Below are 17,233 nucleotides of genomic sequence, written 5' to 3'. Positions count from 1 at the left end.
AAACCATCATTCCACTCAAATTTAGCTATTTATTTATTGTTTTGAATTATATTAAATGTATAACTAAGCCCACCTTAAAATTTAATCTTGAGTCCGCCACCTATTAGGGCAGATGATATCATCTCCATCCTCGCCCCATTAAAAATTCGAGAATATAAAATTATCTCTTCTCCTGTCCCGTTTTCCATTTAGCTAGGTAGGAAATTGTCGCCCCGATAGGGGCGGATACCCATAGGTAGAGGTGGGCATCATCCAATCCAATCTAATTGAACCGAACCGATCCAATTCAATCCAATTACAAAAAAATGGATATTCAATTACAATTGGATTGGATGCCTAAAAATTGGATTCTAATTGGATTAGATCGGCTATTGGATGTCAATCTCAAAATCAAATTAAAAACCGATCCAATCTAATTACATTTATATATATATTAAAAAATTATTTATATGATACAAAATATTAAAAAAATATAATATATATATTTATTAGATTTTTTTATGTTGAATTTGTAACACTTGATTGTTTTGCGTATTTATTTTCATGATGTTTTGTTCTATTTTATTACCAAAATATTATTGTTTTAATTATTTAAAATTTTTGTCTACATTACACTTGTAAACTTGTAAGAATAGTATCTTTAAGAAATATTAAACTTAAATAAAAGGTGATACTTAGTTTTTACGTATTTTTTTCTTAATATTTTAAGTTAATATTAAAACTTAGGTGTGTATCCTATTAAAAAATCGATCTGATCCAATTAGTAATTGGATTGGATTGGATTGGATTGGATCAGATGATAATTTTCCAAATCCAATTTCTAATTGGATTGGATTAGACGAGAAAAAAATATTTAGATTAAATCAGATGCTTACTCCTACTCATAAGGCCTATAACACTAGTAAAAATTCCATTCATAGTGAGAAGTCTATTCAAATTGCAATTCATGATAGTAATGAAATAAATGTGCACCAAAATTTAGAGTTTTCAACCAATTATAGCTCAAAATATAAGACTATATATTAAATCACTCATTGATATTTAATTAGAGGTTAAATTAATAATTAATGATGTAATAAGTTGTGAAATAATATTATTTCACGCATGCCCCTTAGCAATTTGTAGCACAAATTATAATACAATAAATTTATTATTATTATTTTTCTTTTTTAGTAACCAAAGTACACCAAAACATTAAACTTGCTTATACCATATGCAGAAAAGTGAATAACCAAACTACTAAATAAACTTTGCTATATTACAGCAACATTAATACACCAAAATTTAGCCATATATAAGATATTCTTTGCACATAATACTCTAGCTATATCGATAGCTAGTTTTTATTGATATTATACTAATAACGGTATCAGTACTTAAAATATGCATCCAAACATTACACATAGTAACGTGTCAATTTTCATAGAGTACTTGTTAGTCCTTCGACTTTCGGTCTTCTTCTCTGGGAATTAGTTCCCGGAGAGATTGATGCCTTTCTCTTGTTCATCACCATTATATTATTATTATTATTATTATTATTATTATTATTATTATTATTGGTAGAGTTGTCAAGGTTTTGGATTGGAACGATGTCGTTTTGTGCAAAATGGTGGTTAATAATGGTTTGAGAAGAAGAGTGATTATGATCAAGTATTATAGATTTGAGTAGGTAATGCTCAAGCTTCTTTAAATCTGATAATTGAACTGGTTTTAATAGAAATTCTTCTGCTCCTTCTTCTAAACACCTATAAATAATTCATTAATTATCATTATATTATCTAATTAATCACATTTATATGTATAAAATAAAATTAATTAATTGAAAAGAGAAAATTACTTGTTGATTCTAGAAGGTTCATTCTCTGATGACATTACTACAACTGGTACATCTTTCCAATAAGATTCCTGTAATTAATAACAATATAAGAATATATAAAAATTTGAATATGAGTTGCCAACCATTCTTTTTTTAAAAAAATAATAATTTTGAAAAATTACAAATTTATTAATAATAAAATTGAAACATTAAGAAAAAAGCATATTATAAACTTTTTTTTTTTTTTAAAGAAATCCTTTATTTTTTTAATAATCCTTTTCTTAGGATAGAGAGCTTTCTTTCTCTCCATGTAAATAAATATGAAAAACTTCTTAGGTTGAGCATTATTTTTACTCTTATTGTAAAAAGACACTTTCTTTTTCTTTCTTTTTGTTTTTGGAAAGAAAGACATTTTCTATTTTCAGCATGTAAAAAAGTTATACCTAATTTCTTTATTTTACATAATAAACTGAAAATTTGAAAAATAAAAATTACAAAAATATGTTAACACAATTTTTTATTATTATTTTTACACTTTGAGTTCTTTTATTTACAAAAATATTTCTTCAATAAAAATAATGAGCTATGTTTTTGGGTTATATTATAGTTTATTTATAGTTGTATTATAATTTTCATGAAGTTATTTTATAATTATTGTGATGTTAAAATCTTACCAATGTATTTTTGTAAATAAGATTTTTAAGTTGTAAAATTGTAAATAAAATATTATAAAAAAAGTTTTTTTTTTTTGAAAATTTTCCAATATTATATAATAATATATATTATAATTTTATTTATAAAATTTAAAATAATTTACAATACTAAAAATAATATTTACATAATTAATTGTATACATATATATTTTTAGTTTATATGTATACTACAACTAAATATAATACGGTAAATTATTTAAAATTTTACAAAAATAAGTTAAATATCTATTATAATTATGATATACGCATCATAACAAAAACAGTGAGATATAATTTCTTTCTGATGACAAAAACATAAAACACTCCTAAATTGATAAAGACAAATTAAGGTAATATAATCTTACCTGAAAACATCCTTATAAATATATATTAAACAAAATTAATAAAACAATAAAAGGAAAATGTTTTGAGGGATTGATGCACATGTAACTTTTTGTAAATTTATATTGAGTAATGTTAGAGATACACTTAAATTATACATAATTTTTATACATAGTAAATTAGTAATATGTATTTAATTTTACCCATATATAAGTTTAAGTGAGAACACTATTATTTTAATTGTATAATTGAGATCAAATACACATTAGTATATTAATTTTTTTATTCTATTTTTTTATAATATCTCACGAAAAACTCATTTTTTTTACCTCATATATTTATATTAAGCTACATAAGTATGTATTTATCTATATTTTTTATATATCATTTAAAAATTATTTATGTTAATATATTTTATTATTTTTTTTAAAATAAATAAATATAATAATATTACACACACATATAACGTAAAAAGTTTTGAAAAAATAATATAATATTTATAGCTCAATAAATTTCTACATGTAGTTAAACGTTATTTATGAAACTAAATCATTGAGTTAATATAGCTCATTAATTTGATGGAGCACTATTTTTTACCTCTTAGCTAATTTTTTTTAACTATTAACTATTTTACTTCATTTATTGTGTAGTAAATAACTAATAATAATAAATATACCTTGAGGCGTTTAAGTAAATCATATCCGGTCATTCCGGGCATACAATAGTCCGTCATGATCAAGTTGACTTTTGATCCCATCTGTATTATATCCATCCACATAATTTATTAATTAATACATAAGTTAAACAGTTAGTTAATTAATTAATTCTAAAATATAATTAATTAACAAACAAATCAAGATTCCTAATGCCAACTTTTTGACAATTGAAACATCAGTGTAGTCAAACTAAACATTATCATAAATAATATCATGATTAATGATGAGAAATACAAAAATGAAGAGATTTCTTACAACTTAAGATATATATATATATTGTTCAATATATATATATGTATCTAGATCATTAAGTACTACTACTAGTGTAGATTAATTAGGGTAGTTCAACTATAATTAATTAAGATAACATTGTGAGCTATGTCAAGATTAGTACTATATATATAGTTACATTTATATATATATATATATATTATTACAATATTTTCGATTATAGTACCATATATTATTGTTGTCACATATGACAAGATCTTTAAATCTTTTGAGTTTCATATTCTTATAAGAAAATACAATAATTAGATGTAAGACATCAATATATATATTTTAGTTTATATTAAATATTTGAACTATATATAGTTTTTTTTTTTTAATTCATTATATTTATATTTAAGATTCAACTATACTTAAAAAAGATGGTAATATACTATATATTTTAATTTATTGCTTCTTAATTCATATTAAATATATATGTAATTTTCAACATAGTTATTTGTATAATCTTTTTTTTTTAAAGCATTGTTAATTTGTATTTTTAAAAGTTGGGGAGCATTAATTTTTCAAAATTTTCTTTGTCCTTTTATTTACTTATTTTTTTCAATCCAGAAGCTGAGTCTCTATTTTTTTGTTTGTAAATTTTATATAATTACAATTTTAATTACTCAACTTATATGTGTAAGTTATTTATTTTTTTCTCAACAAAAATCACTTACCAATTAGCTTATTGATAAATTAACTATTAATTAAAATAACTAATAATTAGCTTTTTTCCTCAATATCTATTCTATATAAAATGTGACTATATAACAGAATTCTTGATTTATGAGTGACTTTTTTTTTTAAATAAAAAATAAATAAATTATTAGATCTTGTCACGTAAAGGGTCAGCATCCATGTAGTTAGTTAAACCTAAATATAATTAATAATAAAATTGTTCATATTGTTTAATTTTTTATTAAAAATTATTTTCAAATTTTGATATTTAGAATTAGTTAAATTTTAAATATTATTTTAAATTAAATTTGAATGTTTTGATAGTTTAAGCAGATGAGCATTTTCATTAATTGTGAAGATAAATTTAGGACGAATAATAATTTTTTTTTAATTACTATTACAAAGTATAATAGTAATTTTTGTTTTTATTTAAATCACTATTATGCTTTCAAATTCCAATGATTATCACTATATTGAATATTATTAATTTTAAAATTATGATACTAAAAAAAAAACTAAAAATTAAAATACTTAACATGTGTAACTTGACACGTAACATCTATCTAGTATTATCCAAAAGATACATTACTTAGTTATTAGATCGACAGTGTTATATATATATAAATAGATATTTATATATATATACTTATTTTAAAGATATTTTTTTCTTATTAAAACAATATTTTCTTAAGGGTAAATAGTGGCATAAGTACCCAAAATTTTAAATTTGTAAGCAGCATAAACCCAATGATTTTTTTAGTGGCATAAGTACCCAATGTTTATAAAACTGATATTTTCTTTTAGAATTTTATCAGTACAGACTCTGTTATTATCTTAAACAGGACACATATAAGACCCAAATTTTAGATTATTTGGTCTGGACAAAAAATATGTAGTATCAGTTACTTCCAATTTTTTTTTTAATAAATTTAAAACGGAACCTGTACTGACGAAAATAGAAAAAAATTACAGTTTTACAAACATTGGGTACTTATGCCACTAAAAAAAATTATTAGATTTATGCCGCTTACAAACTCAAAACTTTGAGTACTTATGCCACTATTTACTCTTTTCTTAATTAATATACAAAAGAATTTTAAAAGTTTTATCTTTACTATAAGGTGCATATATATATATATATATATATATGTACAATAATATAAAAATTAACAACTAGAAATTAACTTATTATTATAACAAATAATAGAAACTGGCATGAAAATTGATCATCAGAAGAAAATTAATACAGTTTATATAATATACATATATATATATATATATATATATATTTATTTATATGTACCTCTTGTGGTGGTGAGTTGGGGGTTGATGATGATGAAGAAGAAGAAGCATTATCAATGGAATTTTTGTCTGAATTATTATGATCAACCAAACCCAAATATTTCAGTGCTTCATCTCCAGAATCAACACATGTCACTATATATATAAATATATATATGAACTCAAATTAATTAATTCCAAATCTCATAACAAATTAATATACTTTTTTTTTTTTGTAAGGATAACAATCAATATATAGTTACCAAACAATAATATAAATGAAGAGACTATATATCTTTTTAAATATTTCCATATATATTTATTAAAAAGCAAATTAAATACATATATACTTAATTAATTCTAAGAAAATTAATTAATATTGAGTACCTTTGTATGAAGAAACTTTAAGAAGCCTTTCCAAGAGCTTTCTGTCAATGAGATTATCATCCACAGCCAATACATGAAAATGTTCTTCTTCACATGATGATGATTTTATTATAACATTATTATTAATATTTTTCTCTAAAGAAGAAGAAGATGAAGATGATGATTCCACCATAACCAATTCCATCATTTACTATATATATATAATAAATAATTTGTCTACTTAATATTCCTTCTTGATGAATATATATATAGTATTGAAACAAGAAAGTCTTTTACTAAAGAATTTATCATGAATTTATTATATATAGCAACAAAGCTCAAACTATATATATATATTTATATATGAATGTAGAGAGAGAAAGAGAGAGGAGTAATGGCCGGTGTGTCTATACTTCTTCTAGGTTCTTAATTTTAAGTAGGTGGTAGCAATGAGCCAACAAAAGAATAATTGACAAAATTAAAATTAAAATAAATATATATATGAGACAAATAATTTAGTAAAAGGGTCACTTTTGTCTTTATAAATAAGGGCATCTAGTTTATATTATTTCTTCTTTTTCTTTTTAGATAGAAGTGTCTTATATTACATTTTCAAAATTACACAGTTGGGATTTGATTTCATCAACTCAGACACTCCTAAATAATATGGAGAATTATTTTATATATTATTTTTTAATTATTTTTATTTTTACAATTTGAGTTGTTCCCATAATTTTTATGTAAATTGTTATATGGGTTTAGATTGCAATTTAAGTTGCTCTATTAGCTATTATGTAAATTTTTATAAAAATACAAAAAATTATTTTAAAATTTAAAAATGAAAAACACCTTATTACTATTATTATTGAAGATAAAACTTTAATAACCATATTGAAGATAAAACTTTGATAATTGCTAAGTGATTAAATCTATCTAAAATAGGATTTTCCATCCCTTTATAACTACAATGTGTTTTTTTTTCTCACCGGCCTTCCTTAGGCATAAGAGCGACTTGGTCGGGATTGTATTTTATTATAGCGATTCAATTTTTGCTATTGCGATTAGTTTTGTCTCTGTGACATGGTTTTGAGTATTTTAGTCTTACTTCTGTGACATAATTTTGAGTGTTTTAGTTTTGTCTCTGTCACTTAGTTTTGAGTGTTTTAATCTTGTTTCTGTAATATCGTTTAGTTTAGTTTTGTTTCGTTGTCTTCTTGTTCTTTGATAGCTTACCATCCAATTGTTGTTAGTGTGGTTGAGAATAACAAGTTCTTTGTAAATGAAAGGGTTATTAGTAGTGCAGTTACGTACCTTGCACAATAGTTAAGTGTTTAAGCTATGAGGTTGAATGAACCTGCTACAACAGTTTCTACTTTTAGGTCTTTTGAGCGGTAGATGAAATTGAATATAGATGTTCTTAAGATTAATTGTGAGGCTAATTAGGATTTTTTCCCCCAAACTTTGACATGTACCAAATCATGCTCCCTGAACTTTTTTAGCCGTTAAAAATTCCCCCCGAACTATTGAGATTGTTAGATTTAAAGATTTTTGTCTAATTTCATTCAATTTTACTGTTTCAGTGATTGTTTATGTACTAAACCATGCTCTTCAGACTTTGATATCTACCAAATCAAACCCTTAAAACTTTGATATATACTAAATCATGACTTTTTTGAACTTTCATTCATGTTAGAATTTTTTTTACTAAAATTAGACAAAAGTCCTTAAATTTAACAATTTCAATAGTTCAGGAAAATTTTTAACGACCAAAAAAGTTCAGAGGACATGATTTGGTAAATGTCAAAGTTCGGAGAAAAAAAAATACTAATTAGTCTAATTGTGATGTTATAATCTTTTTAATTTGATTTTTAGTTTTTTTATTAAACGATTTGGAAATTAGACGATTGATTATTTGACTCGTTTTTTCAATTCTAATCGTGATTGTGTCTCTAATAAAAGAGATATCCCAATTAAATAGTATATTATTATTTAATTAATTACTATTAATAAAATTACATATTTAAAAAAAAAATTAAAAAAATCCCTTCCTAATAGAAATGGTGGTCCCAAGTAAAATTTTCCCATAAATTGATAGATTTTATATTAATGTTGTTTGATGTTGTGATATGATCTCACACTAGATTCTCTCCACCGCTTTGGTACAACCACTTGTGTTGTCTCTCTCTCTCTCTCTTTAATTATTATTATTATTATTATTATTTTTCTTTTAATTTCTTTTTCTTTTCTATCTTTGTTTGGATTTTGTTTGATTTTCAAGGAAAATATATCTTTTTTTTCCTCCACTTAGTCATGATAATGATGAAACAAAAGGAGTGATTGGATTTGATTAATTATATATATAAATATAAATATTGGTAAATATATATATTGATTAATGAGTTTCACAAAAGTGGTTAACTAATTAAACTGCTCAATCTTTTTTATTCTATTTTATTAATTGATTTTTAAATAGATATTTCATTAGAGAGGACCCAACTATATTTATATTTTTATTATACTTAATTAATCCTATCTATAATTAATTTTTCTAGCTAAGTATGTATATTTATATATTATTGTATTAATTAAACCTTAGTTGGAAACTTCTCTTCTAAACTAACAAACATGTGCCCACCACCTATAATTTATAAATATATAGACTAATACTAATTACAACTATATTACAATTTTCTAATTAATTTTTACGTTTAAAATTATATATTGAAATATTTTTCTTAATTTTTTTTATATAGCGATATTCGTTATAGTTACAGTATCATCTTTGTAAATTTTTAAAATTTTTTAAATAATTTACAACTAAAAACAGAGTTCCTAATATACCAGTTTACTACGTTGTTCAAAAAATTTTAAACTTATTTTCAATATTGTAAACTATTTAAAATTTTTTAAAAATTTACAAAAATAATATTGTAAGTATAACAAATACCGCTATGAATTTTTTTTGAAAAAAAATATGTAGACATGCATTTTTAAATACAAAAATTAAAATAAAATATTAACGATAACACTACTCAAATATATATTATACAAGATATTACAAGTATAGATGTATTTTTATTTTTATTATTAATTTGATTTTTGTCACTTTCTCATATAAATAAACATTCATATATATATATATATATATATATATAGGGGAATTCTAGGATGGGGCTGCTCCTTTTGCCCCTATTCTATACGGAAATAAATTGACCCAATCACAAACTTAGAAAAATAGAGTGGACATAAATTTTATAAAACCAAAATAGGAGATTATGTCATTATTTAATTGATTATTGATTTTTTTTTTTCTGTAAAGTATTTATTTTGATGCTTTATAACTAATCAGTCCAAATCTTCTTCTCCTTATAATTGATCACCAAACACACATATATATAGTGAATATTTAAATATGTTGAATAGTTAAAACACTTTTTTAAATAAAATTAAAAAAAAAAACTGACTGAAACAAAATCACTAAATTGGTTTTTGTTATAAATAGCTCTATGTTTCCCTCACTAAAGACACAATAATTATATGTAAATCTCTCTATATCTATAACATAAATTACATATGAATCTTTGTACATTAATTTACTATATATGTCAAGAACAAATTCTTATTACTCTTCTTTTTTTTTCTCTCCTTATCACCATTAACATTACTTAATAGCTCTTTGTTTTATTAAATCAGGTTTATGGTAATAATAAATATTTTGGACTTGTACTCATAGTTACTTGATTAAAAAATAAAAAGTCATAGAGACTATTTGACTTTATAATTTAAAAATTATTTTTTAAAACTAATAGAGGTCGTTTAGCAAAATTTTTTAAAAATTGAGTTTTAAAAATTAGAAAATAAAAAATTTTCAATTTTCAAAAAAAAAAAAAAAATTGTCTAACATATTATATTTTACATTTTTGCTCACATATTCGATTTTAGACCTGAAACCAAACCCGAACCCGGACCCGGATAGGTTCATGTCATGGTATGGTCTTCAAATATTAATTTTTTTAGAAAGAAAAAATCTAAAAATAGTTTTAAAAAATTTATGTCAAACACTATTAAATTATATAAAAAATTTAAACTAATTTTTTTAAAAAAAATAATATTTTAAATTAAAAATTAATATTTTTTTTTATAAATTATTAATATATATATTTTTTAAAGTAAATATATCATTAAATATTATTATAATGCGTAAAGTTTTAATTGTATACAATCAGTCTTATCGTAAGAGTATACACCTTATATCATAATAACCACACGATCTAAAATCAATGGTTAAAAAAAGTACCCTACCGGTAGGGAACTTTTACTAGGTCCTACCATAGTCTTGCCCTATATATATATATATATAGGGTTTATCTATAGTAGGCCCATTTGTTTCTACCTCATCACATGGGGAAATTTTTTGGGACAATAAAAATCAAATGTGTAATGGTACATGTTATGGTAGTATGTCTCTATACATGTGATTTTTTTTAGTTTTTTTTTTTTTTTTTTTTTGAGTAAAGTGATTTTTTTTAGTTTAAATAAAAAAAAATTACAATTATTTTACTGGGTCCCACACGTGAATTGGGGGCTAGTTTTTTTTTTTTTTTTTTTTTTGATGAGTTGTTATTATATGAGTTTGATTGTTGTTGTTGCGGTTTGTTTTTTTTAAAAAATAATATGTTTTTTAATAAGAAGATGTGATTTAGGAGCAAATTTTACTGGATAAAATGTTTTTAAAATAAAAATATTAATACATAATTTGATATAAATATTAGAGTAAATTAATTTAAAAAATGATTATATCAAAAATCGTTATCTAGTTTCATTTGTTACAATTAATTATTTATGTAAATAAATTAGTGAGGGGGGGATTTGGATCCGGGTATGATTGGAGTCCAAAATATTGATTAAAAAAATATTGAAAATGATTTTTTTTTCTTTTTTAAATTTTGATTCTCAATTAAAAAATTGAAAAAATAAAAACAGTTTATAGAACATGTTTTTGAAAATATCTTTACTTTTTCAATTTTAAAAACAGAAAATTGATTAAAAAGTGTTACCAAACGCTACCTAAATTTAGCATTCTGAAGATAAGATATCCAACATAGTAGTCATAGCGTTAGACTCATAAATGCTACGATCACAAGAGACTCGAGCTAGCCTAGCAACAGTTTGTGAGTCGGTTTGCTGACTGTTTTACAAAACGAATTTTAACACTATATTGATAGCAAAGTTGGTAACTAAAATTATTTTTTAAAAATAAATACCTACATTAAAAAAATCAAACTAATTTTTTAAAAAATAATAATAATTTAAATTAAAAAATAATAATTTTTTATAAATTATTAATATTATTTTATTTTTTAAAAATAAATATATCATTAAATATTATTATAATGCATAAAGTTTTAATTGTATACAAACAGTCTTATCGTAAGAGTATACGCCTTATATTATAATAACCACACGATTTAAAATCAATGGTTAAAAAAAGTACCCTACCGGTAGGAAACTTTTGCTAGGTCCTACCATAGTCTTGCCCTATATATATATATATATTGTGTGAAGATCTTATTTGATTCTATTATTAATATACTACTACTACTATATAGTGCCTAACTTTGAGTTTCAATGTTAGTTTGGCAATATAAAAAATAAAATAGTAATAAAAAAAGTGATTTTATTTTATTCTTAAAAAAAGTTAGAAAAAACATATCATTTTTTGATTTTGCAAAATGTCAAAAAGATAGTAAGAAAGACTGAGAAAAGACCAAATTTAGTGCAACAAAATCAAAGAGAAGGCCAACATAATTATTAGAATTTTGGAGTACTGTAAAGATAAAGTTAGGACCATACAATTTATAATAATAAAAAATAAACATATCAAAAATAAATAAATTGTAGACCATGAAATCAATCTTGAAAAGGACATGAATGACATCATAAATAAACATATATTACACTTTGGGTCTTTTTTATTTTATTTTTAAATAGTAGTTTGTATTTCTCAAACATTTTGTTTCTTTTATAAATTGGTTAAAAAAAAAATTGTTACCATCAACTATTTTATTATAATAAATTGAAAATATTCAATTTTGACAACTAAATTTTAACAGCACTCTCAATAGTTTTTTTACTTTATTTTTTAAAATATATCACCAAATTCTATTTTCTCTAATTTACAGCACATTTTTATATTATACTGTTGACCGAGGTTTTCGACAACCAATAAAATAATATAAGATTAGAGAACTGTAAGAAAATTAGAGAAGGATTTTTACGTGGTTGGGGCGTTAATGAGCCTCAGTCCACGAGTCTGTGTTATTTATAGATGTATTAAATACAGAGAATGTTCTTGGTGAATATTTACTCTTCTTGCACTTATGCAACCCAAGATTTTTCGACCCCATTTAATGAGCTTTGAGGGGGGTATTTATAGTGTTTTTGGTGGAGTGATCCCCAGAATTATTGTACATGTGTATCTGTAAATATCCATAAAGATGAGCATTCCCAATGAATATACCATGAGTAATGCATGGTCAAATCCCTAGGTGCTGTAGGGCTTTTATGTGGAATGTCCTTATTGTCTTTTGAATGACGTGACTCTTCACAGTGTAGCCGTCAATAGACTTAAATGATCATTACTTTGCAGCTGCAGATTGGGGTTTGTGCCGTCAGACTTTATTGCGTGTAGCAGTCCCAACACGTTTCCTCCTATGCGACATTAAATGCGAAATGACTGCTCAGGGGAAGCCTGACACCTCGCGGAGATGCTTTGATGTTAATTAGGCTTCCGGGAGCATACGGGGCTCTGTATGCCTTCTCCGGGAGGCATGTCCCGGATGCTGCCTTCTTTCATAAGACTTAGAAAATAATTCATGTATCAAGATGTTTTGATCCACGTGTCCCTGTCTGGTTGGTCCACGTATATTGGGCAAAATCAGGGGCAACATATACTATACATCAAATTTTTTAAAATATATCACCAAAATCTACTTTTTTAATTTTAATATATTTTTGTCATTTCAAATATATAATATTTATACATATATTCTCATATAAAAATAATTATTAAAATCTTAAATAATTAATAAAATATATTTAGAGCAATGAATAATGTTCTATAAATGTAGACTATGAATAGTAAATTTTAAAAAAAAAAAAAATTAAAATGAAGCTTAAATTTAGAGCATCAACTTTGTGTATTTTTAGTACAGTTTTTTTAAAGTCTCTCTATTTTATAAAAACTGCTGTGAGTGCTCTCTAAGTGGGAATTAACTGCAATGTCTGTCCAAATAAGTTAATCTCGGGAGGTTAGACCTAGTAATAATAAGGGTAGCGTCTTTTTTTCGTTGTATTTGAATTTTCGACACTAATTTTTTGTGATGTACTAGTAAAGTTTAGGAATTAGAGATCATTTTTATTTATATGATAGAAGATTTTTCTTGTAATTGTTTAAAATTTATAGTCCAAATTAATTAACTTGTGTTAAAACATATAAAATAAGGGTTTTGTTAAGGATTTAGGAGATTTAAGGGACCTACTAATAATTAACAAAAACAATAATTGAATTTTAAGGTAAAAAATCTTTGGTGGGGTCTCTTATCTCTATAAATATAAATCTTTTGTGGGGTCTTTTAGTTAAAATCTACCAAATATTAAGAATCTATAATATCAAATATTATTATTATTTTTATTTTTATTTTTAAAAAAAAAAAAAGCAAAAAAAAATAAAAAGAAAAAGAGAGTCTTCATGAAAATTTTCTTTTGTCACGCTTGCTTGTATTGTGGGACCCAATCACTGTCTGCCACGTGTTAGCTTCTCCATGTCTTTGGCCTTATCACTGTGGATAACAGTAGGGCATACGTGGGTGTACCAGAACCGTTCGATCACGTCCCTATCATCTATAATGATTTTACTGTGTTTTTTTTCCTTTTTTTTAGTCTTCTTTTCTTTTTCTTTTGTCACTTTTTTTTTATTATTTTTAAAGAAAAAAAAAAAGGAACGTAAAGGTTGGGGAGATTTTTTATTTTTTATTTTTTAAAAAAAGTAGAGTAAGATTAATATGAAATAGTAATGACTAATTTCACTATAAATATATATTATGTATACAATATGGTGATCGATTTTATACTATTTTGAAGATTTTATTTACTTTTAAATAATAACAAAGTATTTTTATTAGATAAGGTCATTCGAAAAATTATAAATGTAAATAACGCAGATACTATAAACACGATGAGTCTTACCAAGAAAATTTTACGTTGAATTATGCGCGTAATCTTATTAGCAGATAGTTTAACAATCTTAAACGAAATTATATGTAAATTAACTACTAAAGCGTTACAATCAAAAATACATAATATTATTAATTATAAGGAGAAGTCAATGTGCCATTTGGTAACACTTTTGTTTTCTAATTTTTTAATCACAAAATGAAAGTAAAATTTTTGTTTTTAAAAATTTTGTTTTTGAAAAACAAAAATACAATCTGTAACCACTTTTGTTTTTCAATTTTAAAAATAGATTACAAAAGTGTGTTTTGTAAAGTTTATTTTCATTTTTATTTTTTGATTTTATTTAAGTCGGGTCTAGGTCTAGAGCCGGATTCAGGTTCAGGTCAGAGGCTGGGTTCAGCGGCAGGGCCGTGGGGGAGGATTTGTGTTCGGGTCTCGTCTGAGTCTAAAATATTGATTAAGAAAAAAAAAACTGTTTAAAAAAATATTAAAAGTGACTTTTTTTAAAAAAAAAAAAATTTGATTCTCAATTAAAAAATTAAAAAGTGAAAACAGTTTTATAGAACATGTTTTTGAAAAATATTTTTACTTTTCCAATTTTAAAAACAGAAAACTGATTAAAAAAAATGTTACCAAACGCCATGCAAGTGTTTGATACTAATTATTAAATAATTGATCATATATAAATATTTAAATAAACAAAAATAAATCTACATGGAGAAATTTGTATTTAGCAGCCACTAAATCTTATAACTATCGACAGATGTAGAGTTTTGATAATTAAATAAATATTATATTTAATATAATTAAATTTACATATATATAAAATATATAAAAATATGAATATTAAATTAATTGTGTTTAAAATATAATATTTTAAAACTTAGAAATTAATAATAAAGAAGATTTAAAATCAAAGTGATCATGTGTATATGTTATAATTAAATTTGTTAGGAGTGTAATTGTTATTTGAAACCTTGCATCAAACAAATAGTGTTAATTAACTTCATTGTTGATGATCATGTTGAATAGTGTACGAATCCCCATTAAAATGAAGTTAGGTTGAAGAATAGTTTTTGCAAAATTTGAAGTTAGGTTGAAGATTTTGGTGAATGAGGTACATTTTTTTTTAGAAAAAGAAATAATTTCATTAAAAGATAAAGAGCCAAAAAAATTCAACGATCATTACAAATTATTATTTATTTAGTTTAGTCGGGACTCTTATTTTATTCAACTTTTGTCGAAAATTATTTCTAAGTGATAAAAGAGGAGAATTCATACTCTCTTTTTTATTAGCTTCCTTAATCAACTATTTATAAGATTGAAACCATTTGATTTCTACATTATTGAAGCCAAAAAAATATTATGTAACTAATCAATCACATACTATATACAATTTAATGTCAGGGGCCATGTTTTACTTTTATACAATTTAACTTTTTCATTTATACCTTTTTAAGTTTTGTTAATTACAATTATACGGAATCTCTTTTTCCTCTAACTTTAACTTCATCCCTATCTTCAATTGTAGAAAGCTCATCTCCAAGTCCCTTGCTATCAACCTCCTCTTCATCTCTCAATGGCTGCACAAAGTCCATCTCCCTCCCCATATTGTTCATCTCCATTCTCATTTGCTTCTATTAATTTGCAAGTTATTTTTTTTGTTTAATTTTTCAAAAATATATTATTAATTTTGAATGTTATTTCATTTTTTTTTTTGAGTACATTAATTGATGGTTGCAAACTTTTTTTCTGTAAATATATTATATTGGTGTTTGGATTTTTTTTTTTATGTGTATATATATATATTTAAATGTGTATAAAGATACACATGCTATGTGTTTGATGAAATGCCCAAAAGAATTGAGTTTTCACTAGCCTAAAGAAAGAAGACCTATTCAACTGTATTTTTTCTTCTTTTTTAAGTTGAGCTTTTCGTAGTTCTGGCATAATTTTTTGTTCATTTTGGTTTTATGATTTAGTCAATTTATCTATAAATTTTTAATGATAGTGTTGATATAGAGTTGTGTTGGCGTTGTTTATAAGTTGTTTATATGTTATTTTGTAAATGCCTTCACTATTGATGTTGTTGTCCTGCTGCAGTTGAATGAAAAAAATTTGATTTTTAGTGATGGTGAACTTCAAAGTTGATTAGAATAAGTTTGTTGTCCATTTCTATTCATTTGTAAGTTACATTTTTTTTTTCAAAATAGATTATTGATTTTGATGTCATTTCAGTTGCAAACTTTGTTCTGTAAATATATTATTATATGAGAGTTTGCATCTTTTTTTTGTGTGTGTATATATGTGCACATATATAAAAACACATATGTTATGTGTTTGATGAAATGCCTAAAAACACTAAGTTTTCACTAGCCTAAAGAAAGAAGACACATTCAATTGTACTTTTTTTCTTCTTTAGTTGAGCTTTTCATATTGTTGTTCTGCTATTAATTTTTGTTCATTTTGATTTTATGAATTAGTTAATTTATTTATAGTTTTTTTAATGATTATGTTGATATAGCGTTGTTTATAAGTTGCTTATATGTTGTTTATATGTTATTTTTTAAATGTATCCATTTACACATATTGAAAGTATACAAGAAAATGTTCCAAATTCTTTCAAGAAGATTGAAGCTACTCTGCATGGATTAATAATTGAGAAGTGTATTTGGTTTTGACTGTATGTGCTGAAGAGCAATATCATTTAAAAAATTTTGTTTTGATATTTTTTTAATTTTTTATCTAGTGACCTTCATATGTGTTTTGTACGGGATATTGAACATTATATATATGAATTTGTTTATATTTTTAGTACATTAAGAAACAACTATTAT

At 23.6% G+C, this 17,233-nt stretch overlaps 1 protein-coding gene across 2 annotated transcripts; it reads right to left on the bottom strand.

Moving 5' to 3' along the window:
* Positions 1 to 1,118: 1,118 nt before the first annotated feature.
* LOC115707751 (two-component response regulator ORR10) lies at positions 1,119 to 6,600 on the bottom strand. Of its 2 annotated transcripts, none has more exons than XM_030635818.2 (5): positions 6,183 to 6,600; positions 5,818 to 5,885; positions 3,527 to 3,607; positions 1,838 to 1,905; positions 1,119 to 1,745 (listed from the first exon to the last, which is right to left on the bottom strand). In XM_030635818.2, the coding sequence occupies exons 1-5, from the start codon at positions 6,367 to 6,369 to the stop codon at positions 1,421 to 1,423; spliced, it is 729 nt and encodes a 242-aa protein (XP_030491678.2). In that variant the 5' UTR covers positions 6,370 to 6,600; the 3' UTR covers positions 1,119 to 1,420. The 2 variants fall into 2 exon arrangements, with proteins under 2 accessions (XP_030491678.2, XP_030491661.2); XM_030635801.2 differs by having other exon boundaries at positions 5,818 to 5,951; positions 6,183 to 6,595.
* Positions 6,601 to 17,233: the final 10,633 nt, after the last annotated feature.

The sequence above is a fragment of the Cannabis sativa genome, chromosome X (genome assembly GCF_029168945.1).
Source record: "Cannabis sativa cultivar Pink pepper isolate KNU-18-1 chromosome X, ASM2916894v1, whole genome shotgun sequence".
Classification (NCBI taxonomy): domain Eukaryota; kingdom Viridiplantae; phylum Streptophyta; class Magnoliopsida; order Rosales; family Cannabaceae; genus Cannabis; species Cannabis sativa.
This window is presented reverse-complemented; position numbering and strand designations above follow the sequence as displayed.

Excerpts from the sequence above, each read along its gene's own strand:
- LOC115707751 (XM_030635801.2), bottom strand. The coding sequence starts at position 6,369 with ATGATGGAATTGGTTATGGTGGAATCATCATCTTCATCTTCTTCTTCT. Across the intron at positions 1,906-3,526 it reads ATTTACTTAAACGCCTCAAG|GAATCTTATTGGAAAGATGT; the intron begins GTATATTTATTA and ends TATTAATTACAG. Across the intron at positions 1,746-1,837 it reads GAACCTTCTAGAATCAACAA|GTGTTTAGAAGAAGGAGCAG; the intron begins GTAATTTTCTCT and ends AATTATTTATAG.